Raw genomic sequence first — 19,891 nt, 5'->3', positions numbered from 1 at the left:
CCCGGCGGTGGCCACGGTTGACCTGTAGTACAGTGGCTAGAATTGGGAAGTGTGATGAGCGGCATGCAGCGCCTACGGGGCGCGTTGAAGCCTTCGGAGAGGAGCCGCGAGGGGGCGCGCGCTGTCGCTTATACGTTGGCCGATCCGAGTCGCGCCGTCTCTTCTGCACGCCGTCCGCCGCTGACCGCTGTCGGAAGTCGCGCTCGTTTCTTTTTGTGTTACAGCAACAGAGAAGTCTCTATGCGTACTCATGCCTCGTAAACAGAGTCATTGTTTTGTGCCAGGATGTACTACAGGCTACAAGTCGTGTAAAAAGAAACTGTCTTTGTTCGGGGTTCCGAAGGACCAGGCTGTGTTGGCGCAGTGGCGGCGAGCTATTCCACGTGCTGACAAGGAACTCGAAGAAAACTCCGCCGTGTGCGAGCTACACTTCGACGAGAGGTATATATCCCGCCACTTTGAACACATCGTGAACGGTGAAATTGTCCGGATTGACAGGGGTAGGCCTCTCTTGCTTCCGGGAGCTGTGCCTACACAGTTTCCTAATCTCCCGCATTACCTGTCAAAGAAGTTGCCTACAAGCAGGAAACGCCCAGCGAGGACTCCACTTTCAGCTCCACCTAGCAAGAAGAGTGCAGGAGACGAGCTTTCACCAGTGAGTGTTGAGACCGAAAGCCTCTCCAGCTCAGTTTTATTAGAGGACTTGGCCCTGCCGTCAGCTGCATGGGGAAAGCATACGTTAAGTGTTTCGCCTATGACTGTGGCTTACAGCGTGTGTCGGACTGCAGTGGATAAGCGCATCTTGTTCGCAGAAAAGCTAGTTTTGTTTTCAGGACAAGGGGGCAGTGTGACGCATGATGTTTTTGTCAAAGGAGTGCAGCAAAAGAATGTCGCGTGTGAAGACCCTGCATCGCTCCTCGAAAGAGTGGACGCCATGAGCATTTGTCCGGGTGCAGGCACTATACACGAATTTCCATTCGCGCTTGGCAATAAGAAGATTGTTCTTTCAGATACGGCCATATCGAGCCAGAAATGCCAGGGCATCACCACTGAAGGCAAACCATGTATTCAGTGCAAGCATTTACGGAAAGCTCTTCTTAACCAAAGATCAAGAAAACGGTGCAGTCCGACTGGAGTAGCCCGAACTTCAAAGCGTAGAAGAGCACAAGCCCAAGCCACCCGTCGATTAAAAGTCAAGGTAGCACTTTGCACTCAAACTATTGAGAAGCTGAAGAGTCAAAGTGCAGAACTCGAAGAGGGCGTCCTCGCAGACCGGTTGAAAACGCTTCCACCAAAGCAAAGACTTGCTGTTATGCAATGTTATCAAGCCGCTCGCCGCAAATCAACAAAAGGCATGCACTACAACCAGGACTGGTTGCTAGAATGTATAATAATGAGAATGAAAAGCCCGAGGCTCTATGAGCATATCAGGCGGGAAGGCATACTCATTCTCCCAAGCAGAAGCTGCTTAAAGGTCCACACGCGCAAGTACAGAAGTGGGTTCGGATTTAACCCTGCTATAATCACGGGGATCGCAAAGAGAACTAAATCTATGGATGCATTCAAGTGTCACGGCGGCCTCATCGTGGACGAAATGAAGCTGACGGAATGCTTGAACGTTTGCACAGGAGGGAAAGTGGAAGGTCTGGTTGACTTGGGAAAATTCACTTTGGAAAACGACAGACATCTTCTCTGCGATCACGGTCTCATTATTATGTTTCAGCCTCTCACTGGTTCCTGGCACCAGATACTAGGAGTCTTTGCTTCCCGGGGCAACGTAAAGGCTCCGCTTTTGTCAAAAATTTTGATAGAAGCGGTTTTACTTGCTGAAAAGGCTGGGTTGAAGGTGGATTATATCACGGCGGATGGAGCATCATGGAACCGTTCAATGTGGCGTCTTTTTGGGATTTCCGGCTCCTCGACGTTCATCAAGCCATCTACACCACACCCTGTTGACGCAGCAAGACGCCTCTTCTTCATTTCTGATTTTCCGCATTTGGTAAAATGCGTTCGAAACGGCCTTCTCAAAGCAAGGTATAAAACACCTGAAGGTTCCGTATATATTGAACATATCAGAGCAGCACACAACGAGGATAAGTGTGCGCTTACTCTCAAAGTGATGCCAAAAATCACTGCTGCTCACGTGAACCCGAACAACTTTGAGAAGATGAAAGTGAACTTTGCTTTTCATCTTTTCAGTCCGCAAGTGCTTCGTGGCCTGTTCTTCTACCAGAAGCAAATTAAGGAGCAATGGGGTGATCCCGCACCAACGGAAGCCTTTGTTTTGCTGATGTGGAAGCTTATAAAGGCCATGACAGCACGCATACCATCTGAAGGATTAAAACCCGACTCTACAGCTGAGAAGCACATCAAGGATGTACTAAACTATCTAAACAGGTGGGAGGTTCATGCAAAAACTTCACCAGCAGGATTCCTTTCAGCAAGCACTGCCGAGGGGCTAAGAGTCACCCTTCAAGGTACGCTTGATCTAATGAGGTATCTTCATGAGAAACTTGGCTTTAAGTACCTGCTGACGTGCCGACTGAGCCAAGACTGCCTAGAGAAATTGTTTGGAATAATAAGACAATTTTCTGGCTGCAACGACCATCCCACTGCTGCGCAGTTCTTGCTCACCGTGAACTGTCTAAGTTTCTACGATTTGGTTAAAGCGCCGAGCAGCGGAAACTGTGAAGGGGGAGATCTGAAGTTTCTCCTTAGTAGTGAAGATTCAAATCAAGAACTGGATGCATTGCTGGAAGGTGGGAAGATTGAAGAAGCTTCTCAGATTGTAAAGAAGTCCTTAAAGCTTTCTGACCATGAGTACCCTGAGAAGATGAGCGACTCACGGCTGGTATTTTTCATGGCAGGGTATGTTGCCCGCAAGACAATTCTGAAAACTGGGTGCAAGGAATGCAGTGATAAGCTGCTTGTTTCCGCTGATGACGCCAATGAACAGCTGGCCATGTTCACCAAGTTCTGTGACAATGGGGGCCTCATTTACCCTTCGGAAGAGCTATTCGCATTTGTCGATGCCCTCGAGACCACTTTTACGATGTGGTTCAGTTATAACGAGCTCCGCAGTGACAGCTTGGACGAGCTCGTTTCCTGCCTCCAAAACAACAATGTCACACTGGGCTGTGCACAACACGGCCCCAGCCTTAGCAACCAGATCAAAAAGTTCTTTCTAGTCACTCGTCTGCACTTCTACACGAAAGCCCTCAACAAGGAGAGAGCGTCTTCTCGTGAAAAGAAAAAGCACTTGAAGCTTAGGCGCGTCACTTAGCGAGCATCGAAGCCTGAGAATTGTATTTTGAACTGTTTGTGAAAAACTTTTCAAAGTTAACTTGTATTTCTGATAAGCGCTCAATAAATAAAATGCTTACTTCAGAGAACACCGAGGAATTTTCTGTTTTGCGTTCTGTAACGCGTGAGCGGGAGAAAATCGGGCAAAGCAAGCTTCCGCCAACCTTCAAAGCGCGCTCAGTTGGATTAACTTCGCACCTTGGAATTGCCAGTGGGTTAGCGTGACTACTCTATTGCTGTTTCCCGCCATGTTCCAAAGAAAATATATGTTACGAAGCATTCTTTTAGCGTTATCGCGTTTTAGACTGCGCATGCAGGGCTGGCGGCTGCGGCGGCGGCTGCTGGAGCTGACGTGTGAACGAGCGTCAGCGCCATCTGGTGGTTTCCTCTCAAGGCGCCACGCGCGAACGGGCGCGGTCGTCACACTTCCCAATTCTAGCCACTGTACCTGTAGCCCCAGCGAGGTCAAACAGATGGAGCGCCGCTGCCATAGAAATTGTTTCCGCCGCGCTCCACCAGGCGGCAGGACCGTCGCTGCGCTGCCGCCGCCGCTGCCGCGCGCATGTGTCGGAATGTGAAAAGAGGAAGCCGGAGGGAAGCGGGGAATAAATATACGTGCGTTCGCCTCGCGCAAAACAGATGCTGCTTGCTTCCACAACTTGCCCGGTTTAACCAGAGCTAAACCTCAGCTGATTTTTTTAATCAACTAATGTATACAATCCGTCTGGGCAGGAGAATCTGTTTTTGCGTTCGCTTCCTGAATAGACCAGCATTAATTTCTTAGAAATTAATAACAAATAATCCAAAGCAATGTTTTTGCCGGCCAGAAATAGGATAATTGATTTCCTGGGCTTTTCACGGTGGCTAGGTTAAGCTAAAATTCAGCGTGTCTCGGAATTTAGAAGTCTTGGAGTGTATTTCAATGACCATTTATCATGGAATAAATAAACGACACTACTATAAACAAACTAGGTACGGTAATAGGCATTCTACCTAGGGTTCGGCATTTTTTACCACAATGTGTGAAAAAATTATATCTTTCAGTAACTATTTTCTTCCATTACAGGTTGCTGCTTTTTGGTTTGGGGAACCACTATATTTTCAAACGTTGGCAAACTTCACAAACTACAAAAACGAGCCCTCAGAGTAATCGTCAACCTTTCCCGAGATGCACCTATAAAAGCGATTTTTCATAAACAATATAATTCCTGTCCCGCAGCTACAAAAACAAAACTTATTAAGGTGCTACAGGACTACAGCTATATATCAAGCCATCTTTTCAAGGAAATGTACAGGCTTGAAAACAAGTCTCCCAATTACAGCACGCGTACAAAAGATCATTTCATTATTCCGCAAACCCGAACCAATTACAGCCGACAGAGCACTAATTACAGCTTGCCACTTGTATACTCAACTGATTCATTACAATGCACAGATTACAATCATTGTTTGGAACCTTATTGAAACTGCATATTTCTGTAAAAATGTTTTCCACACAGAGGATTCTGGTGAGGGCTAATTGGTTCATACATCGTACGAAACAGCGCAACGGAATGAGGACAGGAAGGAACACGAAACCCGTCCAGTGTTTGGTGCCTCTTGTTTTTTTCTCGTTCCGTTGCCTTCGCCACTGCCCCCCCCCCCCGTACAACGTTAATGGAACTAAACTAAGTTGCCAAACTCTCCGCCTTCTCCATGCGGCTGAAGCGGCCCGCAAATTTTAGCGCGAGGGGGCGCTGCCGTCGAAACAGGCTCCCGCTGGCCGCCGCTAGCAGACGCCGCAGGCCCGACGGCCCAGCGTCGTATCATGCAGCCTTCGGGAATGTTGAGCAACTGGCGTCCCAAATATCGCACTTAGCGATGTTTATCGTAAAGACACCAGTCAGTTCTGAACCCTGTGCGGCGAGTATGCCACATATCTTTGCTGCAGCAACTGGAGTGATAGATCATCGCTGCCTAGCCAATGCCACCGTTGGCCGAAATTGCGGGCGGTCATGATTTTTGAAAGGAGTGTGGTTATTAGAGTTTATTCACCAAAGTAGCATATTAGACATGTACATTAAAAATGGAGATCAGGTCATCGCAAGGCTCATCGTAAGTTCACTTACCAGCTTATCTAAACGCGAATCCTGCTACTGTGCGCGCATGTCGTAGAGTGCTTTCGCGACGCGATTGCTGCTGTGATCGTTGCCTCTGTGCTACGTGCGCTTGCATGCAGAGTTTCAGGTGCTGTATCTGCCATGCCGACGTGCTGTGCGCCGGGCTGCACGAGCGGCTACAGAAAAAACAAGACTGCGAGGAATTTTTTCGCGGCTCTTCGTGACGCGGATCTCCGTGCGGCATGGGATCGAGCCATTGTCCCGTGTTGACAGGAAACTCTCCGACAAATCACGTGTGTGCGACCTTCATTTTCACGAAGAAGACATACTGAAGACGTACACCCATGTTGTTAATGGGGAAGCAGCAAAAATCGAGAGGAGTAAGTGGAGCCTCGTCGAGGGGTGCGTGCGCAAAATGTGTTGGGAACAAAATGTAAAAGTATCTCTGTATTTGTGTCCACCTGCAGTGCACTGCGTGAAGGATCGAAAAATATTGTTGGAACGGTATCGCACGCTAGGAACAATACACGGAGAGCGGTAAACTCAAAATACTGAAATTTCTTTTCTGGAGTCGGCGTCAGGCATCCTCGTTGTTGCAGGGAAAGAGAAACTGACGACTCAGGAACCCGAGGAATTTCACTGCCTTCGCAGCTCGGGTTGTGAGCAGCGCGCGGAGTCATTCACGAAGTGAACGCTGTGCGTAAAATCTGCTTATTTCGGAAAACTGCACCACAGAAATCGTAGGTACAGCCTTTGTCAAAAGTTTAGAGCCCAGGGGGTTCGCTTCTGAGCTCTATTGTGGCGCTCCTGTAGCACTAATTGAAGTCCTATGCATCGGAGAGAGCAGGACCAAAAATCTTCTCACCTTCAGGAGATTTGGGACACTGAGGACGCATTACGAGCGAAGCAGTGTGGCCCAGAAGCAAACCCCCTGGGCTCTAAACTTTTGACAAAGGCTGTACTTGTGGTCTGCTTTCGAGTGCCATAAATGCGGGGCTTTGCGCTCTAAAGCTAGTGTTAATTTATGTTTAAAACACACTGTACCAATGTCTGCTAGACATTCGCGTTTAGATAAGCTGGTAAGTGAACTTACGATGAGTCTTGCGATGATCTGATCTCCACCTTTAAAGAATTGTCTAATATGCTACTTTGGTGAAGAAACTCTTATAACCACGCTCCTTTCAAAATGGAAATGAAGATCGCACACACGTGATTTGTCGGAGAGTTTTCTGTCAACACGGAATGGCTCGATCCCATGCCGCACGGAGATCCGCGCGTCACGAGGAGCCGCGAAAAAATGCCTCGCAGTCTTGTTGTTTCTGTAACCGCTCGTGCAGCCCGGCGCACAGCACGTCGGCATGGCAGATACAGCACCTGAAACTCTGCATGCAAGCTCACGAAACACAAAGACAACGATCACAGCAGCAATCGCGTCGCGAAAGCCCTCGAAGACATGCGCGCAGAACAGCAACTGATCGGACCGGCTGAAGCCTGGTACGACTGCAGCGCCACTCAAAGCAGCCAGTGGTGGCGGCGCCGCGAAACCGCTCTCGGTTTGGCAACTGAGTTTAGTTCCATGAACGTTGCCCCCGTAGTGGGTGCGTGCCATTTTATTTGAGGCCAACCAATCTGTACCCCTCTTTTTTTTTTTTGCAGTCATAGCGCCAAACAAGGAAGACGACAGAGAAGAAGACAAGAGAAGCGCTCTTTGACAACTGAAGGTTTATTCACGCGAAAGGGGAAATAAATACATGCAGGAACGCAGAAAAAAGAAACCCAGACACGCTCGCACAAGGCTGTATAATATTGGAATTTCGCTCTCTTGTAGTGCGATAGAGGGTGTGCTGACGCCTGTGCCGCCGGCCTTACGAACGCAAACTGCACCCACTCCTAAGTTTTCTGTTCTTTCCAGGGAAGATGGCTTCATTTTCTTCTAATATTGGATTCTATTTGTGGTTTTTGCAGTGCAAGCTGAGAAGAGTGAAGCTATCTTCCGTGGCAAGAACAGAAGTCAAGGAATTTTGCATTCGTAAGGCCGGCGGCACGGGCGTCAGCACACCCTATATCGCACTACAAGAGAGCGAAATCCCAATATTATACAGCCTTGTGTGAGCTTGCGTTTGTTTCTTTTTCCTGTATGCCTGTTTGTACATATTTCCTTTTTCGCGTGAATAAACCTCCAGTTGACAGATAGCGCCTGTCTTGTCTTCTTTTCTGTCGTCTCCGTTGTTCAGCGCTATGCTCTGTAATTCAATCCAACTAGCCCAACTATCCTTTATTCTAGTCTTTATTCAACATTATAAGCAACTCCCGTTGCGCCCTGTTGTTATTCTGTAAAAAAATATTTCTTTGCATAGTAATATACCTTGTGCCTAAGTTGCCAAGTTTTGTAGGGGGCGCAGCCAATCCTTTGAGAGCCTTTTGGCTGCGCCCCTAACATCTCTACGGTGATAAAATAAAGATGAATTGATAGGAGAGTCTTTTGTGCTGCAGCAGACGAGATTAAATTGCTGATGACAATCATGGCAAATAGGTATGTACGAAGTGTCGGGTTCTTTAACTGTCTATATCGCTCATTTCATAGCCCTTCGTGTCTGTTAGGGTTTAGATATGCCTAATTTCTTCTTGAACGCCTTTCAGGTACGTCCTGCTCCTCTCCAAGTTATACTTTCATCGGTTCCCTTACATTTGTTGATTAAATTGGAGCGGTATTCTATCTATGGGGTTAAATGTTTTAATGAGATATGCCACCTCCTGAGAGAGCATGCCATTATCCCTTCTACTGTGCATACACTAATGATATTTTTGATAGTGTCGTTTGCGATTAAGTGCAAACTTCCGAACGCCTTGCTATGGTTGAAACTGTGACATTATCTGGCGAAGACTCATTCAGGGCTTGTGCCGAGCACTGGAACCGACGCCGTCTTATGGCAAGACCCCTAGCGTTTCATGTTCTCCGCGGAGGGAGAGGACGACTTTTTTAGAGATGGTGCTTGAGCCACATAGCGTACTCGTGCTGCCTGGCCTCTCATTGTCGCAGTTGAAATTTCCTTGCGCTGAATGTTTGAAAACTTCAAGGAAAATTGAGAGGTTAACATGGGGAAGAAACAAAATTAGACGCTTTGCTACGCCAGTTGTTAAGCATTGAGCGCCAAGAAACGTCAACTGCAACTAGCCCGGCAACATACCTTACTGCAGCTACCATTTACCTAACCATAAGAGTTGTTCTTTTTTGACGCGTGGCTTCGTTAATAGCGTGCAGCAATACACTAGGGCGAAAGAAAACTTGAGCATCGCTCACCTCGGGGAAGGCAGACAAGAAGGGCAGGGAGAAGTGGACCTCGGTGAAAGGCGGTGGGTGAGGAAGAAGCGGTGCTCCCTCCGGTAGGACCCTGGGAGAAGGCACGTCCCCAATCCATTTTCGCACATAGCCAGACAGTGCCGAAGCGCGGTATACAGCATCTACCTATGACAGGTCTGACCAACAACAGCGGCAGCAGCTGAACCCAGTTCACTGCCGATGAAGAGGCGTCTCCAGAGGCGATGTGCATCTCCAGCACAACGATGATGTCAACAAGCGGCGCGTGGCAAAAAACGCACTAGCAGAACATGCTGTTTCCACGGGTCATGCCACCGACTGGGATAGCACGAGGATAATTGGAAAAGAACAAGATGACAAGGCTTTACCTGGAATCCCTTCATATCCAAACCACGTCAAAGGCGCTAAACCGTAACGAAGGAAATCTGCCCCCGATCTACAGGCGCTGCTTACGTCACACCATGACGCATTTAAAAGGCATTACAAAACTATAGACCAATCTCTCTTACATGCATATGCTGCAAAACTATGGAACACATTATTTACAGCTCTGTGATGAAACATCTTCAAAGTAATAATTTCTTCTCAAATGCTCAACATGGCTTCAGGCCTGGACTGTCGTGCACAACTCAACTGGTAGAATGTTCCCATGATCTCTTTTATAATTTTGATCTTGGTTTTCAGGTAGACTGCATCTTTTTGGATTTTAGTAAAGCCTTTGATACAGTTCCTCACGCTTTGTTGTTATATAAATTATCTTCTCTCTGTATACACCCTGCAATAGTAGACTGGATTAGAGATTACTTATCTGGGCGAACTCAAAATGTTTTAATCAATGGCACTAATTCATCGCATGTCACCGTAACCTCTGGCGTGCCCCAAGGGTCTGTTTTGGGGCCTTTGTTATTTCTAGTGTTTATAAATGACATTGTTGAAGGGCTTGAATGTAAGGTGAGATTTTATGCCGACGACTGTGCCATTTACAGGAATATACGAAACTACCAATGATGTAAACAGTATACAGAGTGATCTGAACAAAATTCATTGTTGGTGTACTAAATGGGGCATGTCTTTAAACAGCGCTAAATGTCAGTATGTGTCATTTTCCCCTAAACGACTTCCTGCGAGATCAGTTTATAATTTGGACGGGCTACCGTTTGAAAAGGTTCAACATTACAAGTATCTAGGGGTCTATTTTTCAGAAAATTTGACATGGAACCGACACATAGAATACTTAACCTTAAAGTCATCTAGAACGCTAAGCCTCATTCGACGAAATTTTCATAAAGCCCCCCCAAAAGTAAAAGAACAGCTATACGTCACTAATGTTCGTCCAATACTCGAGTATGCTTGCGCGGCATGGGACCCTCAAAGCTCTTATCTAGTGGAAAAACTTGAACGCATCCCAAACCGCGCTGCCAGGTTTGTTTCTGGCAACTATAATTTCCGTAGTAGCATCACATTAGTTAAAGAAAACCTTAGGTGGAAAACACTGGCTCACCAGAGACTAACCGCAAAATTAGAACTTTTTTTCCAGATATACTCTGATCTCACGGGAATAAAGAAGAGCTCGTACATTCTACCTCCACATTTCATCTCTGAACGCCGCGATCATAACTTGAAAGTTCTTGTACCGCGATGTCGAACTGATGTGTTTCGTAATTCTTTTTTCCTCATACTTCTTCACATTGGAATAGGCTTCCCAAGAGCATAGAACAATGTAAAGCAGATAAACATTTTCACTCTTTCCTGGCGGCCAATCTGTCGTAGAAGCTTTCCACGTTTTCAGAACTTGTTTTCTCAGACCGCCATTTCAGTGATGCGTTACTATTTAATTTAGACAATTGTGCCTTATTGTTTATTTTTAATATTTGTGACATGCTCATTTTATGTATATGTTTACTGTCATTGTCCCCCCCCCCTGCTATAATGCCCCTGGGCGCTGCAGGTATTTGTATAAATAAATAAAAATAAATAAAATGAACCCCCACTTCATTCTCACTTTCATTTTGAACAAGGCTCCCGTAGCGGAGCCGAAACGTCTTTTTGTTAGTGTCGAACGATTGGTCGGCGCTTGCTATTTCCCGCCATGAATTTTCCCGGGCACACGGGTTTCCGTCGAACCCTGGATTTCGTCTCCTAGAGGGGTGGGCCACCGGCTGGGCTCAAGTGCGAAAAAAAAAACCCTTGGATTTCTGCCAATATCGAATACCTAAGCCTTCCTGAGCATTATTCAGCGGCTGCATTGTTTTGCCGGCATTAGTAGTGGCAGAATATCTTAGTTTTCGAAGGGAAGCGAAAAATTCGCGCCTCCGGAGCTTGTCCTCCCTTGTATTTCTGGCTATAACAAACGATGTACGAAGCGAAACTTGAAATGTTTCCTTATCACTTGCGGTTCACTGAAGGCCACCAATGAGCCGCAGCGGCGGCTCAGCGGTTATGGTGCACGGCTGCTGACCCAAAAGACGCGGGTTCGATCCCGGCCGCGGCGGCTAGAATTTCTTTGGAGGAGAAATTCTAGAGGCCCGTGTACTGTGCGATGTCAGTGCACGTTAAAGAACCCCAGGTGGTCGAAATTTCCGGAGCCCTCCACTACGGCGTCTCTCATAGCCTTAGTCGCTTTGGGACGTTAAACCCCGTTAAACCAAACCAAACCAAACCGAAGGCCACCAATGAGAGGTTACTTGAATATCTCGAACGGAACCCGAATTAATCAAGGACAGTATATTGGACTTTGGAAAGTAATTAGGCGCTGCTCAATGCATTTCTCTAATACTTTGGTAAAACGGTAATACGGCAATGGGGCGGTAATTTGAGAGAGAATAATGGTCAGCCTTCTTGAAAACTCGATTAATCTGAGATTTCTCGAGCTCACTAGGAACTAATCCTGTTTTGAACATGAGGTTAATATAATGAGAAAGAGGTTCAGCAACAGGATGGTCTATCCTTTTAGTATTGGTTGGGTGAAGGCGGTCTTGTTCTGCACTTGTCAGTTCCAAAAATGTGAGTTTTCATTGTTGGTTAAGAAAAATGTAGGAGACGAGGGAAAGACGAGAGACAAGCATCAAATGGCAACGAGCTATGGTCGCAGAAGAAACCATTGAATATGTTAGCAATGTCAAAAGCATCTACGTGAAATGTTACTCGAAATGAAATGGTACTCGAAAGAGTACTCGAGCAAAGTTAAAGCTCTACGATTCCTTTATCGAAATCCTTAATATCTTTATTGAATCCTCAAAGCAAACAGCTCCCCCCAAACAGCGATTACCTGGCTGCCTATGGATTACTAATGCCGTTCTCGCTGCCATAGAAGGCTTGGGCTAGGTATCGCCTTTTGCCAAAAAAAAACAAATATTTGCGGATGAATTTAAGGCTGCTCGTAATGGCACAAACGCTATTGAATAAAACGATCGGAAAAACAGAAGTACATTCAACAGCTATTTCAGGAATCGCGTCCTAGCCCATGTCGGACTTGGTCACTTATAAACAAGTTAAGAGGTTGTACTTCCAAGAGGCCAATAGATGTTGTCCATAAGAACATAAGAACCTCTTTGCACCATCAATCACTTTAGCTAATGAATTTAACTCAGGTTTTTTCCACCGAAAGTGATAGTGCTCCTGTTTCGGCATGCGGTTCCTCGGTTCTCAGTTCAGCTGCTTTGCATGAATGTGCTGGAGATGATCTGCAATATAATTTGTTTAGCTTTAAAAGACGCAAATCTCCAGGCCTGTTGAATGCTCTGTAGAAACTTTGAATCTTTAAAGGGTGTTTTGTTATGCATAATCAATACAATCATTGTTACCCAAGTAGTCCCTGAGCAACTGAAAGAAGCAATGGCTATTGCAATGAATAAAACGGTATTAAAAGTGTTACAAACGGGCCGGCGGCTGGCGGACGCCTGCCAACGGGTCGGCGGCGGAGCCCGCTAGAACGAAACGAGACTGGTGGCTGGAGCAAAAAGAACGAGGTTTATTTCGTGGCTTGGGTTTTTATAGCCAGTCAAAGAAAACGAGAAGGAAAGGAAAGCTGTGCTTGGCCGTGACGCTGTGTGATAAGATAGGAGCAGGGCGGAAGAGGGCACACGTGGCGCTGACGAAGCAGTGTACTGTTCCCAGCAAAAGCAACGTAGGAAACTGTCGTTTTACAGATCCTTTCAGCTATCACTCTTATCTTAGAAAAACATGTTTGCACTTTCATGTATGCCTTTCTTGAGGCTAATGATGTTTTTCTAACCATCAATTCGGCTTTATTACAGGGAGAGGAACACAGCTTGCTTTAGATATAGGTTTGTGATCTATTAAATACTACTTTGGAAAACAATGCTTTGGAATGCTCACTGTTTTTAGACGTCTTCAAAGCGTTCGACAGGATTAATCACAGTATAATGCGTCAGAACTTGTACCATTATGTTTTTCATGGTTCATTCCTGTCTGTTTTATTGAATTACCTAATGAGTCGATCACAGATCGTAGCGTTAGGAGAAATTCGAAGTGGTCCGATTGTCCTCACTAAAGGAGTACCCCAGGGTTCTATTTTAGCACCTTTCTTATTTAACCTTTATGTAAATGATCTTATTGCTATCGCACACCACAGTACGGTTTTCCGATATGCAGATGACACCCTACTAATTACTCACCATCACAACTATAATTTGGAAATATCGAATCTCCAACATGACGCACAGGAAGTCATGAGACGGTTGCATGAAAACTTAATTGAGGTGAACAGCGCGAAAACTAAGCTTGTCTGTTTTCATAGGCCTTATAAACAAATACCTGTTAGTACACCTGTTCTCGTACACTTAACGACGTACTGAATCTGTATCATCTATCAAATAGCTTGGAATTCATCTCGATGCTGATATGTCCCGGAGCACACATTTAGCTCAAGTATGCACCGAGCTGCGCAAGGTGCCATGTTTGTCGTATTCTGTTAAATTTCCATGCCCTTTAGTTATCCGTAAACACATTGCCAATTCTGTTGCTTACAGTGTATTGCAATACAATGTAACTTCGTTTTTTTCCTCTCCTCAGTTTTTCTGGCGTGGTAAAATAATAGCCTTCTGAAAAGTTTACTCCAATCCATCTGCTATGGTATGTCTTTGCCTTTGAATACGGATGTCTTTTTTTTATTCGAGCTGTTTGCCATTAGGCATAATGAAAAAGGGAAAGAAAGTTATAAAAAGGAGTGCAAACATGCACCTTCCTAATTTTGATGTTCTGTATAAATTAACAGTTGTTCTATAATATATTTGGAGTAAAGAATTTTGTCACTTGTATACTCCAGCAAGAGAACTTCGCATGCGAGAACGCTTTCTTTTGCGCCGTACGCGGATCAGGTACGGAGAACGTGTACGATCATACTATGTACCGTTGGTATTGAACAGTTTGCCTGACGATGCATTCGCCTTAACAACCCGGAAGCATGTAAAACAAACTGTTCTTGGACACTAGTTCATAATGTGTTTGCTTCTGGCTCTTGTGTTTTTTTTTCTCTAAATATTATGTTTATATGCTTTTTTTGTCGCTGCCAACTGTCAGGCACTGCTCCTCAAGCCTTCTAGGTTTAGGCAGGCTTGAATCTATTATGTTCTTTGAGAATAAACAAACTATTATTATTATTATTATTATTATTATTATTATTATTAATATGCATTATTAATAACATTAATAACGTCTAGCTGATCATTATTTTACCGTTTGCTGATTCCTTGACCGTACTATTTGCAAGACTCTAGTGCCGTCATCTTCTAACGTCGCTCAAAATGACTTGCGCGTGACTAAAGTCGATCAACGCAAATTAGACAATCTAATTAGGAACTCTGACTGGTCGGCATTATGTAGGTCTAATCCCCCCGATTTAGTTTATTATTTATTCTGCCAACAATTAAAGATGTTTGAACGAGCTTCCAAGCGGGTCATCCGCAAAAACCAAAGACGTAATCATAGCTGGTTTAGTGCAGCAATTATGAACGCAATTTTAATACAGGGATTGTTTATGGAAGCAGTGTAAACGCGCCCCTAAAAATCGTGAACTGTGCATCGACTACAGAGCTGTTGCGCTTATTCGTTCCGCTAAACAGCAGTATAATAATAATAATAATAATATGCTTTATTAAGTATAATCTGGACATACATAAAACGGAAGGCCGAAGCCACAAGTGGGCTTGCGTGGCGACAACCGGCAGCCGCGGCAATCTTCGCACTACATCAGAGCTACATCAGAGGCAAAAGAAATTAAAAGACGTAAATATAAAGAACATAAAATCTCTAGCACAGAACAGAATGAAAAAGCACTGATAAGATTTCAGTACATGTTAAAGGTTCTCTAACGCTTGAACAGCAACAAGCAGCTTTTTCGGGTGGTTAAAGTAAACAAATCATCCGGTAATTCATTAAATATAGCTGGCACGTAATATTGTCTGCTTGTTTTGCCGTAGTGAGTGCGCACTCTCGGTTTATGATAGCGAGTAACATGTCTCAATGCTATTGATTTCGTATTTATGTGCCCGTATGCGATGTGCCACAAATATATTACAGTACTACAATTTGTTTAAAAAGATTGTCAAAAGAAGGCAAACCGGCAGCGGTAAAGACACTGTTGGGCAAATTTTCCTGCGGCAAGTAGAGAACGCTTGTAGTGATGTTTTTCAAAATCCTATTAACCCGACATTTCCATGTGAAAGAGCAGTTAAAAAAACAACACACACCGTATCTTAAGACACTATACCCCAGAGCCTGGGCGACTAATTTTCTAATAGAAAATGGCATCATAGTTCGCAAATTAAACAACAAGCAAGCAACACTTCTGAGTTTCTTACAAATGTGAGTCATCTGAGTCTTACATGCCAAATCACTGTCTATGTATACACCAAGAAACTTAACCGACGGGACATTAATTATAGGTTGACAAGAACACAAAGAGCAGTATGAGGTGTCTAAATATATGGAACCTACACTTGGTACATCTTTATGCAGGTTACAAAAACAGACAAGTGTGGATTTGGTACTATTTATTTGTATTAAATTTGAGGCAAACCAATCACTAACTTTAATAGCGTCCACCTGAAGGTTAGGCAGGGGCATATGAAAAATCAGGGTTGCTGAAAACTAGTCAAGTGTCATCGGCGTAAAGGAATATGGTGGATGCTTTCACATGATGACATATATCATTCACATATAAGTTAAACAACAAAGTAGATAGAATGGACCCTTGCGGGACACCACACAACAGACTTTGCAGCATCACTGCAGATAGACCCAAACATGACTGCTTGAGAACGACTGTGAAGATAGTTTTCAATTAATAACAAAAAAGGACCCATAAATTCATACGAGTGCAGTTTAGAGCTCACAATTTGATGATTTGCTATGATGAAAGCTTTTTTTACGTCCAAAAAAGTGCAAATACCACCTCATTGTTCTCCAGGCTTTGGTGGAGTAAATCGGAGAGATTTTCCAATAGCACCTGTGTTCCTGACCCACTGACGAAACCGTACTGATTCCCACTCGTTAGGTAATTTTTAGTAATAAATGCATTCTTCACAGAAAGTCAACGTTTTTCCAATATCTGGGATACACAGGAAAGAATAGATATAGGGCGGCAGTTTGCAATATCATTCTGCTTCCCACTTTTGTACAGAGGAACAACGCGAACGCTCTTCAGTGATTCTGGCCATGTACCACTTTTAATTATGCTGTTTAATATAAGCAGCAAAACAATTTTCAGAGCTGTAATGTTTCGTATCAGATCGCCTATGAAAATGTTGTCAAGTCCGGCAGATTTGTTACGTGACTAGAAAGATCAGATTCTGTCATAAGAGGAAGGAAAGCCGATGGCGATGCGCTTTTTGTCATTTTCATTGAGCTCACAGTCTGTACTACGGAAAAAACGTATTAAACTCATTGGCCAAAATATGCGACACAACATCGAAATTGGGCTCCACTGATTCTTGAATAGAGAAGCGTTGGCTGCCACGTAACTGGTTTATCAGAGACCAGGTGTTCCTGACATCGCGACGAGTGCTGCGAAACTGCTGTGCAAAGAACTTTCTCTTTGATAAGCGAATCAGTGCAGTTACCTTGTTTCTGAATCTGTTTCGGAATCTGAATTAATCCCGACGCTTCCATCGGTTCTCACCTGATTTTCTGTTCGGCCTCGCACACCTCGATGATGTGGATGCAACCCCGGGCGGCCACCTGCAGATGCCATTATATTTGTTTTTGTCTCCAAGATTCAGAAAGATACAACTCTCTGGAAAAAAGAACTAAAGGCGACTATAGAGGTCGCTCAAAAAGCTCTGCTCACACAGCAAAACTTGCGACGCATTCTGTAAAGATTAGTTTGCACATAGAAATAAAACAAAATAGAGGAAAAAATATGTCCAGCAACCGCAAGGTTTCGCATACGGCAAGAAAGAATATTTATTTGCATTTATGCAGCGCCATGAAGTCATAATTGCAGGGGGGGGGAATACATACATACACAATCGATCGTACAGCATGTGCGAACCATTTGTACTGGATGGCAAAGAATAGATGCCACATGATAAAAAAGAGTGTCAACAGCGCATTCACATCAGTAAATTGTTCGGAAAAGGCCAAGGAGAGGAGATATATAGATTTGAATGATTACACAAGGTTATAACAGAATTAGCTATATGCACGCGCAATACCGGGCAAGGAGGGCAATACAACAATGAACACAGTCCTGCACATGAAGAAAAAAAAACGTGATAAAAACGAGATAAGTAGTTTAAAACAATCAATAACAACAAAGCAATCAAATCAACCTAACATTAGATACCTTCTAAAGCACTGAGGAATTATGCATGATTAGATATGGAGGCGACATCTGCAGGCAAACTGTTCCATTGTGAGATGCCAAGTAAAAGAGGTGAATATCTGGAGAAAGTTGTGCGCGCAAATATGGGGCTGATTTTAAATGGGGGTCTAAACGAGAAGATATGTAGTAAAATGGCAGTTTGGGCGAGTTGGTTAAGCATCTTGTAATAAAAACAGCGCAAGGACACAGGACGAGAACGGAGAGTAGACACACATCAGCGCCGTGTGTGTCTACTCTCCGTTCTCGTCCTGTGTCCTTGCGCTGTTTTTATTACGAGAAGATATGTGGGCAGCAGGACGCAGAAACAATTCTCGAAATCCTGATGAACCATGAAATAGAGTGTACATGAACGATAGGCCGGCATTTCGTCTTCTAATTTGGAGGGGCAATAAGTTAAATTGTTGCTTAAGGCTATTTACGCTGGTTCGAAATGAATAATCATGGACAATAAATATGGCTGCTTCATTCTGAAGTGATACAGTGCAGTTTACTAGGTAAGCTTGATGAGGGTGCCATATGATGGAAGAGTATTCGAGTTGGGACCTGACAAGGAATGTATAGGCTAGAAGATTTCTTCGTTGGTTAGCTGGATACAATTTACGCTTCGGGAAACCTAATGTTTTAACGGCCTTGTTAATAATGCGCTCAATGTGAACATTCCAAATGAGATCAGAAAAGAAATGAACTACTAGATATTTAGTGGATGGTACATGTTCAATGGCATCACCTCTAATGAAGTACGTATGAAGTGCAACCTGTCTCTTTTTAGTAAACGTGAGCGCTTTCGTTTTTTTCAATATTTATTTGCATTTGCCACCTTCTGCACCAACCAGAAATAGCACTTAAGTCATCCTGCAAAAAATAGTGTTCACGAGGATTTTTAATGGGATAGTAAATGGTGCAATCGTCAGCGCATAAATGAATACTAGATGTGATGTTGTAATGCAAGCGATTTATATTAATGAGGAAAAGAACTGGTCCTAAGACGGAGCCCTGAGGTACTCCCGATTTCGCCGAGACAGGAGCAGAGGCATTTTTGTTAATGATAACCGACTGAGAACGATTGGTTAGAAAATCTTCAATCCATTCGATGACCTGAGGTGATAAATTCAAAATGTGAAGCTTATAGATTAATCTATGGTGAGGAACACGGTCGAAGGCCTAAGCGAAATCAATGAATATGGCTTCGATAAGATGAGATGAATGAACAGACTTAACTATCGCCCTCCCTCATTAACCGGCAACGTCTGTAAACTCATTGAGCACGTAATTCACACTCAAGTTATTAATTAACAATAGGAGCACGATATCATTTTCAAACACCAGTACAGTTTTCGCAGGGGTTATTCATGCGTCATCCAACTCGCTGGTTTTACTAACGACATATTGCCGCGAATCTTTATAGCGTTTTTTTGTAGTGTTTGTTTGTTCATGCTTCAAGGCTGCCGACACGCCGCTTTATCGCTTCGTTTGTGACGCAAGACGCGCCTAGATTTATGTCGATTGATCGCATCCAGGCGGAGCCGGTTCTAGTTTGCGCCAGAATGTTCTAGTAGCTTTCCAAGCTTTATCTCGAATGTTCGCAATCAGCTTTAAAAAGAGTTAGGGTTATTGGGTTATTGGTGTTTAACGTCCCAAAGCGACTGAGGCTATGAAAGACGCCGTAGTGAAGGGCTCCGGAAATTTCGACCACCTGGGGTTCTTTAACGTGCACTGACATCGCACAGCACACGGGCCTCTAGAATTTCGCCTTCAAGAAATTCAGCCGCCGCGGCCGGGATCGAACCCGCGTCTTTCGGGTCAGCAGCCGAGCGCCGTAGCCACTGAGCCACCGCGGCGGGGCGCTTTAAAAAGAGCACGGCCGACAGCGGCGGTCATTCTGTTGGACGGCCGCCGAGCACGCTAGTTGCTACGCCGCCACCGAGTGATTCAGCTCTTTGCGTTTGTGACGGAACAGCGCAAAACACCGGGACAAGAGACAAGCGCTGACTTACAAACACTGCTTCTTATACCTTCTTCGCCCCCTCAAAAACATATGCGTCACAACCATATCGTTCAAGCGTCCAAAAAATTACAACATACGATAATCACAGATTTATAACCACATTTTTAACATGTCATATTCTTTCTTTGCAAAGCAACAGACGGCGTGCTGACACAATCGTCGCGCAGACTTGCTATCGAAGCTGCCTCGATTATTTCACGGACTAACTGGTCTTTGTGATTAGCCAAAGCTCTACATTTTTGGAAATCAGGTGCACAACTTGTTGAAGGGCAATCTCTGCAATGAATTCCCAGGTTCCTGTAAGCTTGCTCTGAATTAGT

At 44.5% G+C, this 19,891-nt stretch overlaps 1 protein-coding gene across 1 annotated transcript in view; it reads right to left on the bottom strand.

Annotated features, from left to right (window-relative positions):
• LOC149367508 (uncharacterized) overlaps positions 1–19,891 on the bottom strand; it is a 211,092-nt gene that overhangs the window by 91,467 nt on the left and 99,734 nt on the right. Inside the window, exons 7-8 of the mRNA XM_089574527.1 lie at positions 16,862–16,920; positions 8,704–8,794 (exon numbers count right to left, since the gene is read on the bottom strand). Coding sequence (XP_089430653.1) covers positions 8,704–8,794; positions 16,862–16,920 — 150 coding nt within the window. The remainder of the gene's footprint in view (positions 1–8,703; positions 8,795–16,861; positions 16,921–19,891) is intronic.

This window comes from Amblyomma mixtum, chromosome 1 (genome assembly GCF_055824585.1).
Source record: "Amblyomma mixtum isolate Tamu chromosome 1, ASM5582458v1, whole genome shotgun sequence".
Lineage (NCBI taxonomy): Eukaryota > Metazoa > Arthropoda > Arachnida > Ixodida > Ixodidae > Amblyomma > Amblyomma mixtum.
This window is presented reverse-complemented; position numbering and strand designations above follow the sequence as displayed.